The sequence below is a fragment of the Poecilia mexicana genome, unplaced genomic scaffold, assembly GCF_051168715.1.
Source record: "Poecilia mexicana isolate PSO_F unplaced genomic scaffold, ASM5116871v1 scaffold_16, whole genome shotgun sequence".
NCBI classification, from domain to species: Eukaryota; Metazoa; Chordata; class Actinopteri; order Cyprinodontiformes; family Poeciliidae; genus Poecilia; species Poecilia mexicana.
This window is the reverse complement of record NW_028263385.1, coordinates 956,552-975,920: the sequence shown is the minus strand read 5'-3', so window position 1 is coordinate 975,920 and position 19,369 is coordinate 956,552. Positions and strand designations below refer to the sequence as shown.

The window sequence follows — 19,369 nt, the reverse complement described above, 5'->3', positions numbered from 1 at the left end:
ATATATATATATATATATATATATATATATATATATATATATATATTAGCGTATTTGGTGCAGCTGTCATTATGTAAAGACAGCATCAGAGAGACAAGAGAGATCATCTGGAAAAAAACAAGCTGCCTTTTACCACTGCAAACTAAAACCAACCAATCAGAGGGAGGGGCGGGTCTTAGTGCTGTCAGTCACCTCTCCATGTGGCGCTGCTCATCCTCCTTCCTCTCCCCTTTGGTCTCTGATTCGCTACAGTTAGCACAGGTAGTCATGAGCACAGATAATGGCAGATAAACAGTTTTCCTGTAACTGTAAGTTGTTTCTCAGTCAGTCGTTGACCAGCAAATACGTGAGGTTGATTGACAGCGTTAAGCCTCTCTTCCTGGCTGTGATTGGTTGTTTTGATGCATTTCTTCTGACGGTAATCATAGCTCATGTAGGAAGTGGAGGAGGTTGATTTTTTTCACAGATCATCTGTCTAATAAACTGTGACACGATGGTGACAATTTGAACAAATATTTGAAAACATTTTTTATACTGCATCTTTAAAGCTCATTCAGGGTGTTGTGAGTTTCTTTATTCTGGAGCTTAAGGCACACAGTGTGACATCTCCCGCCTGAAGAAGTCGCCTCTGTTCCCCTGTCAGAGTTTTGTAGGTCAGCCTGCTGGGGAACAAACATGCAGCTCTGGGACGAAGACGCCGACTCAGCAGAGCCTTTTCTGTGGGGCTGAATGAAGGCGGCAGCGTTACAGCAAGCAGCTGAGGTGAAAGTTAAGAAGCTGCAGTGAAATTAAAGTGATCCGGACTGGAGTTTGCACCAGATAAAAACTTCAGTTATCTGGGATCTGTGTTATGCTCATTATGCTAAACATGTCAGTGATAGAAATTATACCTGGATGCTGATAATAAGCGTGTGGAATGAAGCAGAATCCACACAGTACTTTGGGTCTTAAAGTTGTGAAAGTAGCTACAGGATACATGGTATGGCAGTTATATTCAGCTGATATAGGGATAAATAATGATGTTTTATTCCTCATTATTGTAGCAGGATGAAGGTTTCTGCAGTTAAAGGGGCAGTGTTATGTAAAATCTACTTTTTTAGCTTTACATTGTGTTATAAATTTACTCCCTCTTGAAAAACACACCTGGTGCGGTGCTTTGGTTCTTTTATTCATGTTTGAGAAATCCTGGTGTTTCCCCAAAGCTCCTCCAAGCTGAGCTTCCCTACAGAGCAGCCCTCCCCACTCAGTTCCTCTAGACTAGTGGCAGCAGAAGTTAGTAAACACTGGTGGACCTGCATATCTGCTGAACTTATCACACGAGCTGCTTCTCAGTGCAACGCTGGTAGAAACGCTGTTAATTGCTTGATAGGGAAATCGTTCTGATGACAAACAGAAGGTGGAGTGTTTGGAAGAGCAAGAGCTTCTTAAAGAAACAGAGACAATATACGTAACACTGCCCCTTTAAATGGATGATAAATCTTTAAAGCCCGCTCTTGAGCGTTATTCTGAGTGCACACACACGGCCACGTTCTTGTGGCGTTCCCAGTAGTGGCATTCTTCCGGGAAGCTCCACGCGGCTGCAGACTCTTTGTGCCGACTGATGGCGTGAACAATGAACCCGCACAGCTGCTTCTCCAGCGCCTCCACCGCCTCTGGAGCGTTGCACTTCCTGGCCGGACCCTCCATCAGCTGCCGGACGCAGTCGCTGGGAACCGGCTGGGCCGCGGTGCTGAACGACACCACCAGGCAGACGTCGTTCCCCTGAAGAACCTCGAACCAGTTCTGTCCCGTCATGTGGTGGAAGTGCTTTCCGGCTCGCAGATTCTCAAAGGCTTTGTCTGAGTTTTTGATCAGCCGGACAGACCAGGAGACCCAGTCGTACTTTTTCACCAGGAACTCCAGAAGACTCTGAGCTGCATCCTGAAGATTTTCCTCCTCTGTCTCTTGCAGGAGGCGCTGCACGTCTAGTTTCGCTTGCTCTGGAAACGCAGCTATGCAGGACTCGATGGCTGCCTTCATCTTGGACTCTACCTCTTCGATTTTGGTGCTCCACTCTCGGATCTTGTCCTGCTCTTCCTCTGGGCTCTGGGTGAGGGCGCAGTAGCCCAGCAGAGAAATCAAACCAAGGCAGAAGAGCTCCTTCATCCGGACGCAGAAGTCCTCCAGGAGGCGCCGGTTCCTCCCAACATACCTGCCAAACAGAAGCAGTTTTAGAGTTTATTTCCAGTCGATGCTCCATCAAGAGATTTCTGCAACTTAAGTAAATAAGAACAGAAAGAGGCTTTTGGGTGGAGGGTTTACTGAATAGGCCGTAAGCAGAGGGAACAACATGACTGTACAAGTTATATGGACATTTCTCCACCAGGGTCAGTTTTAGGACCTGCACTGATACCATCTACATTAATAATTTGGGCCAATGTGCATCTTTATGCAGATGATTCAGTGATTCATTGTTGTGATGTATCCATTGCTCTTGTGTTTCAGTCTCAACGCACGTCTCCCTGCTGTCACCACCACACATTGATTCAAGCATCTTCTAATATGTTGGCATCACCAGAGACGAATATGTAACTTTTAGCAAAAATGAAGAAGATTTTACTATAGGTGTGTGTTTTTGTAATCAGTGAAAACTCCTCTGTTGATAATGTATGTATTGATTTTGATTTTTAGAAGTGTTAAGTAGATTGCGTTATTGTTTTTATATTTCATTAAGCGAATTCTGACAATAAATGGAAAGACGCCAAATTTGAAAAAACTTGTTTCCCATTAAAAATCTTTGATGGGATGTTGTTGTTTTTTTTTGTTTGTTTTTTTTTTGTTTGTTTTTTTTTCAGTATTGAAATTGGTTTATTTTGCAAAACTGCAATGGAAACACTTTTTTGCATCACAAAAGTCATCACTGGCATAAATCATAAAGACGACGACAGAAAGGAGGGAGGAAGATGATGATGATGCAGAATTTATTCATCCATTTATCGCGTGAACAAATTTATTCATGAGTGATTTTAATTACGTTTATTATTTAACAGGAACCGCTTTCACTATTACCCGAGAGATTGACACATTTGTAATGGAAACAGCTAATAAGTCTGTTTACCTCTCTACTGTGTCTAAAATCGGATCTTTGAAGGTGTTGGTTCCCATCAGAGCATCGTGGAGAACACAGAGGTTCTTCTCTCTACCGGTTTTAGTGAAGTGATCCAGAAACAGCTTCTTCTTCACCTCCCTGAACTGCGGCTTCGCCTCCAGGATGTCCATGTACTTCCTAAACTGGTTCCTGATGTTTTCCTCCACGGTGAAGTAGTCGCGGTCCAGGTCTCCCTTCCTGAGCTCAGACTCGATGTCCTCCAGCTGGTTGGACAGCACGTCCAGCTTGGTCCTCACCGTCAGGAACTGCTCTTTGACGTAAAACACCTCCTTGCTGTGGACGTTGTCCAAGGCCAGCTTGAGGACCGGAGCGGCCGCCTCGCAGAGCGGAAACAGCTCCCCCACGGCGCTCGCCAACACCTCGGCGCCCTTCTCAAACATGTCCATCAGCGCCTCGATGGTCTCCTTCTTCTCAGCCACCACTTTCTCCAGAGGACTCGTCATTTTCTGGGTCACGAGGGACGAAATCTCCCTGTCAACACGGAAAGTTCAGAGAGAAGACGACAAACGTTTATAGTAAAAGCCGAGGTTTGTGTTTATCATGAGTCTGAGGAAAGGTTTATCTTAGAGATTGGCAAAAAATAAAAATAAAAAATTCAACAAGTTTTCAAAGAAATGTTTAGAATGGTTTAATTTGAAAAACATGTTTATTAACGTTCTAATCCGTTGTAGACACACTTCCACTAATCCGCTAATACTGGAGCTAATGTTCTGTTGACTTTTGCTAAGTGATTTATTCTGAAGTGGCTGGAAGCTGTTTCCTCTCTCTCTTTCTCTCTCTCTTTTTCTCTCTCTGTTTTTCAAGACATTATTGAGTAAATGGCAACAACAAAAAAGTTATACAGAAGAATGCAGCACATTAACAAAAAACTAGCGTGGTTAATTAAATAACTGCAAAAATTCACATGAATTATTTTGAAAGCCTCTTCAGGTTCTCCTCATGGTAGGAATCAACATGACTGAATTTAGTGCTTTAGCGTTAGCTTCTGCTAATGTTAGTGTAAAACTTCAGCATTAGGGGAGCTAATATTCATGATTAGTGCTTTAGGGTTAGCATAGCTAATTGTTTAGCTAGCACAGCCTAGCACTGGTTATGTTTTATAAAACAACATCTTTGCCTCTTAAATCTGAGCTGAACATGCTGAAAACATCTAGAGACCTGAGAAATGATCACCTCAAACCAAAAATTCCTCTGACTCCAGTCCACTGAAGCTCTGCATGAATGAGATGATCAGTGGAGAAACTGGAATTAAAATCACCAAAGTGTCGCCTCCTAACACCCAGTTTCCCTGCTAAAACAGATTCAGCTCTTCCATGGATTCACTGCAGCTGTTTTCTTCTTCCAGATAACAAGTTGAGATACTGATGATGAAACTGATATGAAGCTTTGATAAATCACTTTGTCCTCTAAGTACTGGACCAGTAATTAGCCCAGATTTCATGCTGTGTTTATGTGTGAAAAATGATTGGTTTTAATTAAACAAAAATATTTGAATTCTTAGCTTAGATGGTTTTCATCATATTAAGTGTCTCAGTCTTCCTCCAGTGCAGATAAAGTAATATTTATGGTTTATACGTTATGCTAATTATTAGCCACATTAAACAGCATTTCTGCAGAACAACAGAAGCAGCTGGTTTTTCAGCTGTGGAGTCTGGTTTGTCACGAGGTTGAAAATAATCCAAACATGGTGAGAAATGAGGGACGAGGATCAGTTTTACCACAACAATCTCAGCAAAACATGAAGCAGACACAGCAGACTGTTCTTTCCTCAAGGTTGGAGGTCTGCTGCTGTTAGCAGGACGGAGGTCAGAAACTGTTTCTGCTCATTCAGGTTTAAAAGGATGCAGAACGAATCTGAATCTGGCTAGAAAATAAAACATCAAAACATCAAAAAGGCTGCAGGTAACAAACAAAATGGGAGCCGGAGATGAGAGGAGAAAATGACGCACTGGATCTTTGCGTGACTCATCTCAGAGAGGAAGGAGCAAGTTTTAAAATCCCTTAAGTCAGCCTGAAACCTGGATAAATGAGCTTTCTCCTTCTGATCCCATCAAAATGTAACCAAATTTGAATAAATCACATTTTTATACTTTATGGACATAAGAGAGAAAATGAGACAAAGTCTAAATATCAACGAACATATGAGGAAAAATACCAGAGTAAGAAATGTCCTCTGACTGCATCATGTTTAACTGTCATGCGCACCCAGAACAAATGCGCAACGGAAGCCTTTTTTACGCACAAATCCCCTGGCAGCATCAGACACACCCCTCCATGTTTCCCCCCTTTAGACGGAAGATAAACACATTCAAAGCATTCCTGCAGCAGCAGCGCCGGTTTCTCTACCTGAACGGAGAGGATCTGCTGCTCCTTCACGGACCACTGCCGACAAGTTGGACTTTTGTTTTTATCCCACTTCCAGTGAGAGAGAAAAAAATATTCCCACTGCTTTCAAGTCGACTGTGGAGCTGACAGGGGTCCAAGGATGGAGTCAGGGAAGGTGCGCACTCAGTATCTGCAAAAGGGAGAGCGAGGTAGGCAGAAACAGGAGAGAGAGAGAGAGAGAGAGAGAGAGAGAGAGAGAGAGAGAGAGAGAGAGAGAGAGAGAGAGCGCAAAAATCTGCGGAGGGTCCATTTTCTTTCCTTCCCTCAACGGAGGAACATTTGATTTTCTCCAACAAAAGAGATTTTGTTTTATTAGATTAGTTTACGCATATATTTATTTATCTTTTTAAAGATGTTCTGTAGATTTTATTCCGTTTTTGGCACAAATTCCTCACCTTTTTTAAACGGATCCAAACAGAAGGTAAGACCTGAAAATATCTGCTGTCCTCATTTGATACACATGATTATTAAAACTCACCTTCCAGTATGGCCTAAAATTTACCCGGTGCTGTAAATGTTTGAACGCATTTCACGATTTAAAACGAGAGGAAAACGCACATATTTTATTTATAAGCACCGAACTAACAGAGGCAGGATATAAGGTTAAATCTGAAATTTAATTATATTATTTTTCTTTTATTACTCAGATGATTTATTCTTTATGTTTAAAAATGTTCCCTGTAGTGTCCTGTCTGCGCGCATGACGCGCCATGAAAACACCCAGGCTGCACATCTGAAGCCCTCCTCTTCCTACAAACATGAATTATTTCTCCTCAAATCAGAAAATATTTCATTATTGTTTCACTTTGATGCGCAAAAATCCGTCATGTGGTTTAAAGCAGCAAAAAACTCATGAAATGATTTTCTTAAGGTGAAAATGGATTCGTCGTAAGGAGCAGAGAGGGAAAAAGCTTCATCACATGACGGATGATGATGATGATCATGATGTGGCGCAAAGATCCTTAATAATCCGCAGCGCAGGTGAGAGATTCAAGACTTTATAACGTCTCTGTTTGTTCTACAAATTCCTGCAACGCACATTTTCCTGCTGGTTGGTTCCCGAACTCAGAGCGGTGCCAGTCGGACCTGTTCGTCTGGATAAAGACCCATGAGGGTCATTCCAGAGGGACCTAACCCGCCATGCGTCCTGCGGTGAATCTGCCCTCCCGCTTGGTCCTGCGGGGCAGGAAGGAGGGCTGCGGGTCTCTGAGCAGAAAGTCTCCTTCACCGTCTCTAAGTGAAGGACCGCAGATGTGATGCTTAGCTCCGAGGTCCCTGGAGTTCAGAAAACAGGTGTGATGTGGAACCAAATGAGGCGTTTTCGCCCCCTGGTGGAGAAATCAGCAAAATGCAAGTTAATTTACGCATTTCCTGGGGACAAATAAATGTTTCTTATCGTTTTAAAAAATCTATTTTTCAATCATTTGGTTCTGCATATGCACACTTTGAAATCTAAATCTCAGATTTAGACTGAACACTGAAAGGCCGGATGGAGTCAAAGGTCAGGAACTCTGACTGAATTATTTTCGTCTATTTCACATGCAAAACAACAGTTTTCAGATTTTATTTGACAAAATCCAAATAATCTAATCAAATGAACAAATAAAAATGGTAAATAATATAGAGAATTAACCAGATGAGAGAATTCTGGACATTTTAGCAGTTATTTTATATCTGCTGTCCTCATACTGATGGTACAAAGTTCTTTTAAAACAAAATATAAGAAAATATGTTTCAAACTCATATTATTTTTTATTTTATTCACTTGAAGCTCCTTCCATGCTCTGATATTAATCACATTTCTGTCATATTTCTATAAATCATAAATCTTTACATAGCTCCGAAGCAGAAGCTTATAGTTTTATATGTCACTGCAGAAATAAAAAGCAGATTGAAAAGAATAAAGACATGCAGCAAAGTGAGGTCAGAATTGAAAATCTGAGTGTCGCTGAATAATTTAAACTCTGTGGATCTGAACTTTAACCTGCTGCAGCTTCTGCAGGGAATTCTTCCCTGACTGAAATAAGACTCCAGCCTTCTTAAACCTTCATGCCGACTCGGTTCTCTTCACTTCATTTAGCATTTCTGTACCAAATGATCAACTTTGGATTCAAGTTATGCTTTTTATAACAATATCAAACTTTTTGGGATTTAAACTCAGAACACAGAAAAACAGTTTTAAATTTGAGATGGTTTTACTTTTATGTCTGCAGGTATAAATTGATGCTTCAGCCCTCCTGTTTCCACATGCAGACATTTTCACTTTGTCCTTTTTCTTTACGCTCTTCTTTCCTCCACGTAAAGAAGAGCGCTTTAAGCTTTAATAGTGTTTTACAGATTTCAGCTCAAACCTGAAATCTGTAAATCAGATTTGATTTAATCTCCATTTGACTGAGGAAGACTCAAAGTTGAACCTCATTTATTCCTGGAGGTTTGTTGTTTCTCAGCTGAGTTTTCTGATTCAGCTGCAAACATGTGAAGATGTTTCTGGATCTCTGCGGGACTCAGGATTTTATTTCTACACTAAAGGAGAAAATCTGTGGACTAAAACATTGGTTGAAAGGTTTGAAATTCTTGGTGAAAAAATGATTAAAGTTAGTAAAAAAAAAAAATCCTCTAATTATTCTCTGCAAACTTCAGGTTTAAACTATAAACCTCTTAGATTAACAGGTTTGTCTGATTGCAAGATTCCCAAATGTAAGTAAATGAAAAAGTTACAGAATAAAATTACAGCTTATAGAAATATGATCAATAAAGCATGGAGGGGACTTTAAAATAAAAACTTTGAGTTTCAAAACATATTTTCTTTCAATTACAGCAAACTACAGGTGCTGGTCATAAAATTAGAATATTGTGATAAAGTTCATTATTTTCCATAATGTCATGATAAAAATTAAATTGTCATATATTTTAGATTCATTGCACACCAACTGAAATATTTCAGGTCTTTTATTGTTTTAATTTTGATGATTTTGGCAAACAGCTCATGAAAACCCAAAATCCCTGTCTCAAAAAATTAGAATATTATGAAAAGGTTCTCTGAACGAGCAATAAAAATAATCATCTGAATCAACAAAGTAACTCTAAACACCTGAAAAAGATTCCTGAGGCCTTTAAAAACTCCCAGCCTGGTTCGTTACTCAAAACCGCAATCATGGGTCAGATTGCTGACCTGACTGCTGTCCAGAAGGCCATCACTGACATCCTCAAGCAAGAGGGTGAGAAACGGAAAGAAATTTCTGAACGAATCGGCTGTTTGCAGAGTGTTATATCAAGGCACCTCAATGGGAAGTCAGTAGGAAGGAAAAAGTGTGGCAGAAAACGCTACACAACGAGAAGAGGTGACCGGACCCTGAGGAAGATTGTGGAGAAGGGCCGATTCCAGACCTTGGGGGAAGCAGTGGACTGAGTCTGGAGTAGAAACATCCAGAGCCACTGTGCACAGGCGTGTGCAGGAAATGGGCTACAGGTGCCGCATTCCCCAGGTCAAAGGTCAAGCCACTTTTGAACCAGAAACAGCGGCAGAAGCGCCTGACCTGGGCTACAGAGAAGCAGCACTTTGGACCACTGTTGTTCAGTGGTCCAAAGTACTTTTTTCGGATGAAAGCAAACTTTGCATGTCATTCGGAAATCAAAGTGCCAGACTCTGGAGGAAGACTGGGGAGAAGGAAATGCCAAAATGCCAGAAGTCCAGAGTCCAGTACCCACAGTCAGTGATGGTCTGTGTGCCATGTCAGCTGCTGGTGTTGGTCCACTGGGTTTTATCAAGGGCAGGATCAACGCAGCAGCTATCAGAAGATTTTTGAGCACTTCATGCTTCCATCTGCTGAAAAGTTTTATGGAGGTGAAAATTTAATTTGGTCTGGAATCGGCCCTTCTCCACAATCTTCCTCAGGGTCCGGTCACCTCTTCTCGTTGTGCAGCGTTTTCTGCCACACTTTTTCCTTCCTACTGACTTCCCACTGAGGTGCCTTGATATAACACTCTGCAAACAGCCGATTCGTTCAGAAATTTCTTTCCGTTTCTCACCCTCTTGCTTGAGGATGTCAGTGATGGCCTTCTGGACAGCAGTCAGGTCAGCAGTCTGACCCATGATTGCGGTTTTGAGTAACGAACCAGGCTGGGAGTTTTTAAAGGCCTCAGGAATCTTTTTCAGGTGTTTAGAGTTACTTTGTTGATTCAGATGATTATTTTTATTGCTCGTTCAGAGAACCTTTTCATAATATTCTAATTTTTTGAGACAGGGATTTTGGGTTTTCATGAGCTGTTTGCCAAAATCATCAAAATTAAAACAATAAAAGACCTGAAATATTTCAGTTGGTGTGCAATGAATCTAAAATATATGACAATTTAATTTTTATCATGACATTATGGAAAATAATGAACTTTATCACAATATTCTAATTTTATGACCAGCACCTGTATATGAAAAAATGCATGAAGTTGAGTGCATATGCATCATGGATGTGTTTGTAGCTTCAGTAGCTTTCATTCAGTAGTAAAGCTGATCAGTATAACAGAAATAATTAAGTCAATAAGTTTTCTTTTCACATCTTTATTTATGTCGATGCAAACATTTATAAACCCAAACAGAACAAAAAAACATGAACATATTCACATATCTGACATGCCAGGAGACGTTCAGGGTCGTTTTCCTCCATGTAAAGAAGAGCGCTTTAAGCTTTAATAGTGTTTTAACAATAAGTGGGACGATCCAGAACCACAAACCCGATAGTTTGACCCAAAAACACAAACCCAAAACCCCCCAAAAAATATGGACAATAAATGTGGACTGTGGTCTGCAGGCTCAGGCCCCCCACCCACCTGGCGGAGTATAAAATATATAAAAATAAAATAGGAGCAGGAACTGGCACATTCAGGCACTCAGGGTAAAAAAAACAGAGAAGACTGGAGGTGACAACGAAAGAAAAGTGATGATTATGTGACACCTTACAGGTTAGAAAAATTCAATTAGAAGTCTAACACTTGGTGCCTCTCCTGTGTTCATTAAAAAGCTGCAGACAGGAAACAAAAATATGATTTTTACACAAAAATTGCACAGAAGATTAAGCCAGCCGCCAAATTTAACTGATTTCCTCCCAACAGAGAATAAGAAAGTGTAGTGTGACTGAAATGAAAGCAACTTTCTAGTTCCATCACTTAGTGTCTTTAACCATCAATAAAATATAAAGTTTTATCAGCTACATAAAGATCTCAGCTCATAATAGTGTACAAATGATTAATAATATGTAAAAAAAAATGACATAACTCAACATGAAGGTGGTAGTGTGATCACAGGTCATACATGGTGATTTTTTTTTTCTTTTACATTCATCGTTCTGGAAACTTCCAGACGCTCGTTGGTTACTGTGGCAACAGCTTCCCAAACCCCCTGAAAGCTTCCCAAACTAGGCCAGTACTCCACAAAGTGCAGAAATGTGATTTTATATCTTGAAGCTGGACTTTACATTGACACTTCATGGAAAATATGATGAAATATTATTAATATAATGGATACAACAAGCAGATATTTCATGTTAATGCAGCTTTTAAAGCAGTTTCAGGATAAATAGGCTGATATTTATAGAGGTTATCTGCAAAAACACCAAGTCTTACCAAATAAAGTGTCTAGTTTCTACTCCAAATATATTAGCACACTAGAAATAAAACAAAACTAACTTAAAAAGTAATAAATGAGTAATGAATAAGCTTATTTTAAGTCAATACAGAAAGTGCTGGTTGGACTGGCAGAATTTTCCACTAGAAACAGAAAAAAATGTTACTGGTGAAAATTATCTGCCAGTGGAACTAGTATTGTTTTACCTAGATACATGAATTATTGACTTAAAACAAGCTTATACTTTAGTTTTGTCCATTTTCAAATGTACTCATATTTTCCCTAGAAAATAGACAAACATATTTGGTAATATTTTGTTCTTTCTCGATTTCTTTGCCTTCTGTTAGATTCTGTTCTGCCCCATAAATACACATTTGTGTCTAAATGCTTTTAAAAAAAAATAAATTAAATCTAAGTGAGTGTTTTTATTTTATTAAGGTAAATTTATCTCTATGTTTTAATTGGCTGTGATGTGAAAGCAGCCAATCAACAGCCTGTTTGCGTGCAGCGGGATTTGGTAGATGTTGCCTTCAGGATCGCGCAGTAAAAGGAGATTTTGCAGACAGAGAGAGCGGGAGTGGGAATGTTGAGCCTTCCCTTCCTCCTCCTCCTCCTCATGTGCACTTGCGCAGCGCCTCCTGCATCTTCTCCTGCACATGCTCCATCTTCTCGGCCCACTCCTCGCTCAGCCCCTCCTCGTCGTCGCCGATGATGGCGGAGTAGCCCATCAGGGCGATGAGGCCGATGCAGAACAGATACGTGAGGCGCGTACAGAGGCGCTCCATGACGCGGCGGTCGCCCTGCGAGTGCTTCAGGTACACCTCCAGGATGGGCCGGCTGAACAGCTTCCGCTTGCCCACCACGCCGTCGTACAGCGTGTGCAGGTTCTGGTCGCCCAGGTCGTTGGCGTAGCTCTCCTCGAAGTCGTCCTTCTTACCGTTGCGGTGCTCTGGCCGCGCCTCCACCATGGCCATGAACTTCCTGAACTGGTTCTTCAGGTTCTCCTCCACGTGGCAGTACTGGCCGTCCAGCGTCTCCTTCTCGATCTGGACCAGCGTCCGGCGGTTCTGCTGGGACAGCTCATCCAACCTCTGGTGGACGGAGCCGAACTCACGCTTCAGCGTGCGGATGTCCTCATCGTCCACGTGGTGCAGCACCACCCGGATCAGGGAGCCCGCCACGCCGAAGATGGGGTTGACCACGGCCGCCGCCGACGAGATGGTGGCCACGCACTGGAGGACTTTGACTAGGCCCTGCTTCAGCTTGCTGTGGTCCTCTTGTATCTCCTCATCCATCATGGTGACGATGATCTGCAGCAGAGGAAAGGAAAGATTAGTCAGCTAACAAAAAACTGCTGGACGTTAAATTGTCCCAGTAATTATTGTGATAAACGATAATATTGTTGTTTTAAGACCATTTTCAGGCAATACGTATTCATAATGCCACAATAACAAGTTCTGGAACTGGAAGATACCTAGCTATCCAAAATAAAACACACAACTATATTATTTCCCTTATAAACGGTGTTTTCAGCAGCAGCAGTGAGTCTTTGGTCTCCCTTGGTTTGGTTAAAGTCGATGTTTTCCTGGGATTGGCTCTGGGTCTGGGTTTCCTGGGTTCGGTCCACAGACAGACTCCTGGTAACAGACGTGATCCATCATCCAGCTCTGCCTGGTTCCAGCTGCTACAGGTGCTGGTCATAAAATTAGAATATTGTGATAAAGTTCATTATTTTCCATAATGTCATGATAAAAATTAAATTGTCATATATTTTAGATTCATTGCACACCAACTGAAATATTTCAGGTCTTTTATTGTTTTAATTTTGATGATTTTGGCAAACAGCTCATGAAAACCCAAAATCCCTGTCTCAAAAAATTAGAATATTATGAAAAGGTTCTCTGAACGAGCAATAAAAATAATCATCTGAATCAACAAAGTAACTCTAAACACCTGAAAAAGATTCCTGGGGCCTTTAAAAACTCCCAGCCTGGTTCATTACTCAAAACCGCAGTCATGGGTCAGATTGCTGACCTGACTGCTGTCCAGAAGGCCATCACTGACATCCTCAAGCAAGAGGGTGAGAAACGGAAAGAAATTTCTGAACGAATCGGCTGTTTGCAGAGTGTTATATCAAGGCACCTCAGTGGGAAGTCAGTAGGAAGGAAAAAGTGTGGCAGAAAACGCTGCACAACGAGAAGAGGTGACCGGACCCTGAGGAAGATTGTGGAGAAGGGCCGATTCCAGACCTTGGGGGAAGCAGTGGACTGAGTCTGGAGTAGAAACATCCAGAGCCACTGTGCACAGGCGTGTGCAGGAAATGGGCTATAGGTGCCGCATTCCCCAGGTCAAAGGTCAAGCCACTTTTGAACCAGAAACAGCGGCAGAAGCGCCTGACCTGGGCTACAGAGAAGCAGCACTTTGGACCACTGTTGTTCAGTGGTCCAAAGTATTTTTTTCGGATGAAAGCAAACTTTGCATGTCATTCGGAAATCAAAGTGCCAGACTCTGGAGGAAGACTGGGGAGAAGGAAATGCCAAAATGCCAGAAGTCCAGTGTCAAGTACCCACAGTCAGTGATGGTCTGGGTGCCATGTCAGCTGCTGGTGTTGGTCCACTGGGTTTTATCAAGGGCAGGATCAATGCAGCAGCTATCAGAAGATTTTGGAGCACTTCATGGTTCCATCTGCTGAAAAGTTTTATGGAGATGAAAATTTAATTTGGTCTGGAATCGGCCCTTCTCCACAATCTTCCTCAGGGTCCGGTCACCTCTTCTCGTTGTGTAGCGTTTTCTGCCACACCTTTTCCTTCCTACTGACTTCCCACTGAGGTGCCTTGATATAACACTCTGCAAACAGCCGATTCGTTCAGAAATTTCTTTCTGTTTCTCACCCTCTTGCTTGAGGATGTCAGTGATGGCCTTCTGGACAGCAGTCAGGTCAGCAATCTGACCCATGACTGCGGTTTTGAGTAATGAACCAGGCTGGGAGATTTTAAAGGCCTCAGGAATCTTTTTCAGGTGTTTAGAGTTACTTTGTTGATTCAGATGATTATTTTTATTACTCGTTCAGAGAACCTTTTCATAATATTCTAATTTTTTGAGACAGGGATTTTGGGTTTTCATGAGCTGTTTGCCAAAATCATCAAAATTAAAACAATAAAAGACCTGAAATATTTCAGTTGGTGTGCAATGAATCTAAAATATATGACAATTTAATTTTTATCATGACATTATGGAAAATAATGAACTTTATCACAATATTCTAATTTTATGACCAGCACCTGTAGTGTGTTTGTTCCCGTTAAAACGCCCCACTGCTCACATGCATCTCATCTCCATTACGTTACCGTGGAAACTAGCTCATCAATCTCATTCACCCCGCCTTCTGGAGGCGCACTGCCGTTAGAGAAACTGTTCATCTCAAAGAAAACAAAACATTTGATTTGTTTTGGTTTTTCTAATGTTTTTTTTTATAATCATAATGGTAAAAACACATTTTAAACTTTTAGTACAACATTAATACGGAGTAAATAAAGTACTGTAGCTGGTTTCATATTTTATCAGCCTGAACTGTTTCTGACCCAGTTGATAACGGGAATTTTATGGGATTTCAGCTCAATTCAAACTCCAAGGATGGCTGGAATAGAAACATATTACTGTGGTGTTTGCACCTCTGTCACCATTTCTCTTAAGTTCTACAACAAACGAAATAACAAAAACTGAAATTGAGAAAACATTTTTGTTAGCTGAAATAAACTAAAATGGTAATTAATGGGGAAAAACTATAATTGACTGGAACTATATCATACTTTGTTTTTGAGTTATGAATCTAATATTAGCCTTTTCAACTGATGTGAGTGTTTTGTTTTTCCTCCACACAAGCAGGATGGTATCTTCTGCTGAGTATTCATTACCAAATTGATGTATAATTAATAATACCATAGCTTTATAACCCTGGTTCTGTTAAACATGATCACTGAATGAACTGGATAAAAAAGGCTGCAGATTAAACTCTTCTGGAACGTTCTAAATCTGATTGGCAGATTTTTGTCCCTGTCTGGGTGCCGTTGGCAGCCATGAAGGAGTTAACAGCCTCCATGTTTGTTCATGACACAGCTTTTCAGCACCAGGCCGTTGTCTGTGGGTTTCTATGGACCGAGCCGATAGCTCCTCTGTGTGACACGACCAGCAGCTGGTGGGCGGCTCGCGGCTGCTAAACGTGTTTATTACGTAACGGAAGCTCACAAAGCCACATGATCTCAGGCTTATTCTGATAGGAGCTGGGACATCTGACACCCAAGACTTATTTTTAAACTCCTACAGGAGTAAACAGTGTTTTACTTCCTGAACGGACCAGAACCAGTCACATTACAGCAGTGGTTCTGATCATCAAAGAACCACCGAGGCCCCAGGGCGACATGATTTCCGTTTTACTTTCTCTTCCTGTTAGCGCCACAAGGGGGCGGCATTTCACCCGCTTTTCCAGAAACATCCACAGCATCCATCCGATTTCAGCACCACAGCTGTGGACTGAAACTACTGCCTCAACTTAACCCTTTAAATGCAGAAAAACGGGCCAAATATGGACTTTAAATTGATTGAATCTGCAAAAATTACCCGTTTTATCTTTAATATTCAGGAAGTCAACTTTCAGACACTTAAATAGATCAAATTAAACTTGTTTGGTGTGTTTGAAAACCTGACTGTGTTGAATAAATAAAATCATCACAGCTGTTGTTCTAAGACACATTTATACTGCATTATACTGCTGCTTCAAAAGGGCCATTTTTATAATATAGATGATTATAAATGACACCTTGTCTAAACATTTGCTATTTAAAGACAATTATTAGATTACTCTGTATTTTAACTTGTCTTGTTTTGTTATTCTTTCAGAAAATTCACTGGAAAAAGGAGACAATCTGTTTTTCTCAGCACAATACAACAAACTCCAACAGATAATGCAGGTAACTAAAGGGTTAATCCTTGTGTTTCTTTTTCAAATATGATTTATCTATCAATAATATTGCATTTTGTAATCATTACTTAAAATAATGAGAATTAATGTGTATTTTGTGACTTTAGGTTGGTAAACCCCCAATGAAGGCTGTTTTAGCTCTAAATTAACCCTTTGTGCTAATTTAATTGACCTAATATTTATTGCAAAGCTTTAAAAATAACTTCAACCAACTAAATGTCATGATTGTGAGAAATTTTAGTGTTTTAAAGCGGGAATTAGTTCTAACTTTCAAACTGAAAGGATAAAACTCCATTAAAACGTTAATTAGTTCTCATTAAGCAGACCAATTACAGTCATTTTGTTGAAAAACCTGTAAAGTGAGCCAGCCAACAACAGCTCAGCCTTTATAAACAGGAGTCTCAGCACGTCTAATGAAACAGAACAGACATAAGGCCCAGATTTTATGCACAAATGGATTTTTATGAGTTACTTGGAGACAATAAAATGTTTAAAAAAACGATGTATGTGGGTTTAAGGCTGACAGCAGGCATCTCTGACTGTCTGAACAGGAAGTGCCAGGCTCTTCTCACCTGTTTCCAGGCAGCACAGAGGCCATCTTGAATGTTTTCAATCACAACAGCGATGCTAGGCCAACTGTAAATATATTCTGATCCTACAGTAAGTCTCTGCACAAAGCTCACTGGTTACATTTTAGTGCCTGGTTTTGGGTTGTTTTCTGGGATTTGATCATATTTTCTGACTGTTTTCCTCTACAGACCTCTTCCTGCTGGCTAATAGACTTCTCAAAGGAAGAAGGTCCCACAAGCTGAAATTCCCCAAACAATAACTGAACCAACGTCCCAATCCTCCAACAATCAAGCGTCATCCGGAGTTCTTTGTTTGTGAGTGTTATAATAAGCAGCACATCCCCTCAGCAGCAGCCCAGGCCCACAGAGCTGCCTTCCTGCGCAGCTATGGCTCCCCCTAGCTACCTCTCCGTATTTCCTTGTTAGTGCACACCCAGAGCCCTGACCCTCCCTGCCTACAAAACACACCAAATACACCAAAATACACCTGAAAAGTTGACTTTCTCTCCATATATCCCGAGTAAAGCGTCTCCATTTGCCTCCCAGCCGACACTGGGCCCCATTGGTCCCAGCAGAACAGAGGATTTCTTACCTTTTCAAACTGGCTCTGACTAAAACTGCCTTTCCAAAGTCCCAAGCTCGACACCCTCCTTCTTCTTCCCAGCAATCCCTGCAAAAAAAGGACACTTCCATGTATGTTGAATATGTGGGGGTGATCAAATTGGACAAAACCATTTTTAAAATCCAAATTAGCCCCTCCAAATGTAAAATAAGGTTATTTAGGCCTCAAATAGATAAAAGCACCAATATGGCACCAAAAATACCATTTAAAATGGGTGAAATAATGAAACCCCCTACCTTGGAAATACACTGTCCCACCCCCTAAATTTCACACTTCTTCTGCTCCATCCAATAGCCAAACAGTTGTTAGAGAGACGCAGTTGTCGTTGAGTGCGCAGCTGAACTCTTGGAGACGCTCAGCTGACTTCAGCGCGTTTCCAAAGCCCGGAGCATCTCAGGCAGCCTGCAGAAGCACAACTGATGGGCTTTGTTGGTCAGACCGGCTGTTTTTGTTGCGGAATAGATTTGAAAATGTGGCGGAAAGTTTAAAATCCAGATTAAAATCCAGTGAAACCCAAAGAGCGCAGCGAATCCAAGTTAGACCTCTCCAAATTCAGCAGGTGTGTCCAGAGGCACAGAGAACTCTCCAAAGGCTCCAGGGAGGAAAAAACAAGAAGTTCATCAGAGTTTAAAGGTAAAAATTCAAATTTTATCTAAATATTACAATTTGAGTTAAAAAATATTTAGCGACTCTCAAAGTCAAACTTAAAGAGCGCAAAGGAAAGCGAATGCAATGTTCCTAGAGGCGCAGTGGCTTTATCGGAAATACAGCTTATTATTTTATCTGTTTCTAAGTATTTACTGCTTAAATGTTTATAAACAGATACTAATAGCTCTGGATCACACATTAATACGTAAACGTCCGGTCTGCCTGAGCAGAAAAGCGAAAAAGCTTAAAGAAAAGCAGTGAACGCAGCCAGTCAGCGCGTTGAAATCCTCTCAGTCTGCGCCTCCAGCCAGGCTTCAGGAGGCTTCACGCCATTTCTGCAGCGGATAAAATCAGCGAATCCTCGGGTGTGTTCACTCCTCCGACCGTTGAGGACGTTTCCCCAAAACAAACCTGCATGCAAATGATGATGCCGCCTCCAGCAGCGTTAAAGCGGCCCTGCCTCCACCTGCCTGCCTCCGGCATGTTTACATCCGCATGCAGGCTCCATTAGGACGGGCGTCCGCCTCCATGCGTGTCCAGAACGGCGACAAACACCCGCAAATCCTCTACCATTCCCCCGTATCTGAAACCCCAACCTTGGACACACAGCGGCACACCAGCGGCGCTGTTCTTCCTGCGCGTCACTCTGCGCATAAAACAGGAATAGAAGAAGCTCTGTCCGTTAGAAACCACAAAGCTTTCATTATATCTGCAGACATGAATGAGAGGATCGCGCCTCACATCTTGCTGCTGGTGGAAACATCCGCACATAGAGGCTTTGTTTAGCGCCATGTGCGCAGCCGCATGTGCGCAGCGGCAGCTGAACAGCGGCTCACATTTCAGATCCAGACAGCAGTCATGGTGGGACAAACAGTCAGTCATGATTCTGCAGTAAAGACCACACTTGTGCAACATCAGCAGCTGCGCGTTGGGCCGCAGTCAGAACGCGTAATGCACAGGATTCAGGCTGACAGTCTGTGATGTAAGACGCATGTTTTTGTATTTTTATGTTTTTGTTTCTGTAGCGCTGCACACAGATGGAGGAGCGATGGCAGGAATCACTCCAAGAATCAGGTAGAAACCAGCAGAAACAGGCATCATTTCTACATTCTAACCTCATTTTGTTGTTTCACATTATTTTAGTCAAACTAAGTAATGTTTTTTATTATTGTTTTTCACACACAAGGAAAATGTTCAATTGAAATATCTTAAGTTCTTAATAAAAGTGCAATATGAGGATGTAAAATCTCATATTTTCCTCTTTTGTTATAATTTTATTTGTTTATTCACACAAAAATATAAATTGTTGGTACAGTTGCAAGTGATGTAAATGTATGCTCATTACAGTGCCTTATTAATAATAAAAGTTAAATCCATATTACTGTGTTCTTTTTTATTATGC

General features: G+C 41.3%; 2 protein-coding genes and 1 long non-coding RNA gene across 5 annotated transcripts; 1 reads left to right on the top strand and 2 right to left on the bottom strand.

The window, feature by feature from the left end:
* Positions 1–30: 30 nt before the first annotated feature.
* On the bottom strand, positions 31–5,626 carry rpz3 (rapunzel 3). Its single transcript, XM_015005730.2, has 3 exons — positions 5,495–5,626; positions 3,098–3,619; positions 31–2,191 (listed from the first exon to the last, which is right to left on the bottom strand). The coding sequence occupies exons 2-3, from the start codon at positions 3,589–3,591 to the stop codon at positions 1,501–1,503; spliced, it is 1,185 nt and encodes a 394-aa protein (XP_014861216.2). The 5' UTR covers positions 3,592–3,619; positions 5,495–5,626; the 3' UTR covers positions 31–1,500.
* On the top strand, positions 5,496–19,345 carry LOC106929067 (uncharacterized). Of its 3 annotated transcripts, none has more exons than XR_015765571.1 (6): positions 5,496–5,954; positions 6,405–6,514; positions 16,047–16,117; positions 16,647–16,788; positions 16,887–17,012; positions 18,993–19,345. It is a non-coding gene; the product is annotated as an uncharacterized LOC106929067 (long non-coding RNA). The 3 variants fall into 3 exon arrangements; XR_015765572.1 differs by having other exon boundaries at positions 5,497–5,954; positions 16,680–16,788; XR_001420590.2 differs by lacking the exon at positions 16,647–16,788 and having other exon boundaries at positions 5,498–5,954.
* Positions 10,073–17,367, bottom strand: rpz (rapunzel). The gene is made up of 2 exons (XM_015005733.2): positions 17,290–17,367; positions 10,073–12,460 (listed from the first exon to the last, which is right to left on the bottom strand). Exon 2 carries the CDS (start codon positions 12,446–12,448, stop codon positions 11,765–11,767), a length of 684 nt encoding a protein of 227 aa, XP_014861219.2. The 5' UTR covers positions 12,449–12,460; positions 17,290–17,367; the 3' UTR covers positions 10,073–11,764.
* Positions 19,346–19,369: the final 24 nt, after the last annotated feature.

Bases quoted from the DNA above. Each gene is read 5' to 3' on its own strand.
- rpz (XM_015005733.2), bottom strand. From the start codon at position 12,448: ATGATGGATGAGGAGATACAAGAGGACCACAGCAAGCTGAAGCAGGGC.
- rpz3 (XM_015005730.2), bottom strand. From the start codon at position 3,591: ATGACGAGTCCTCTGGAGAAAGTGGTGGCTGAGAAGAAGGAGACCATC. The intron at 2,192-3,097 runs GTAAACAGACTT...TCTGTTTGGCAG, and splicing joins ATTTTAGACACAGTAGAGAG to GTATGTTGGGAGGAACCGGC.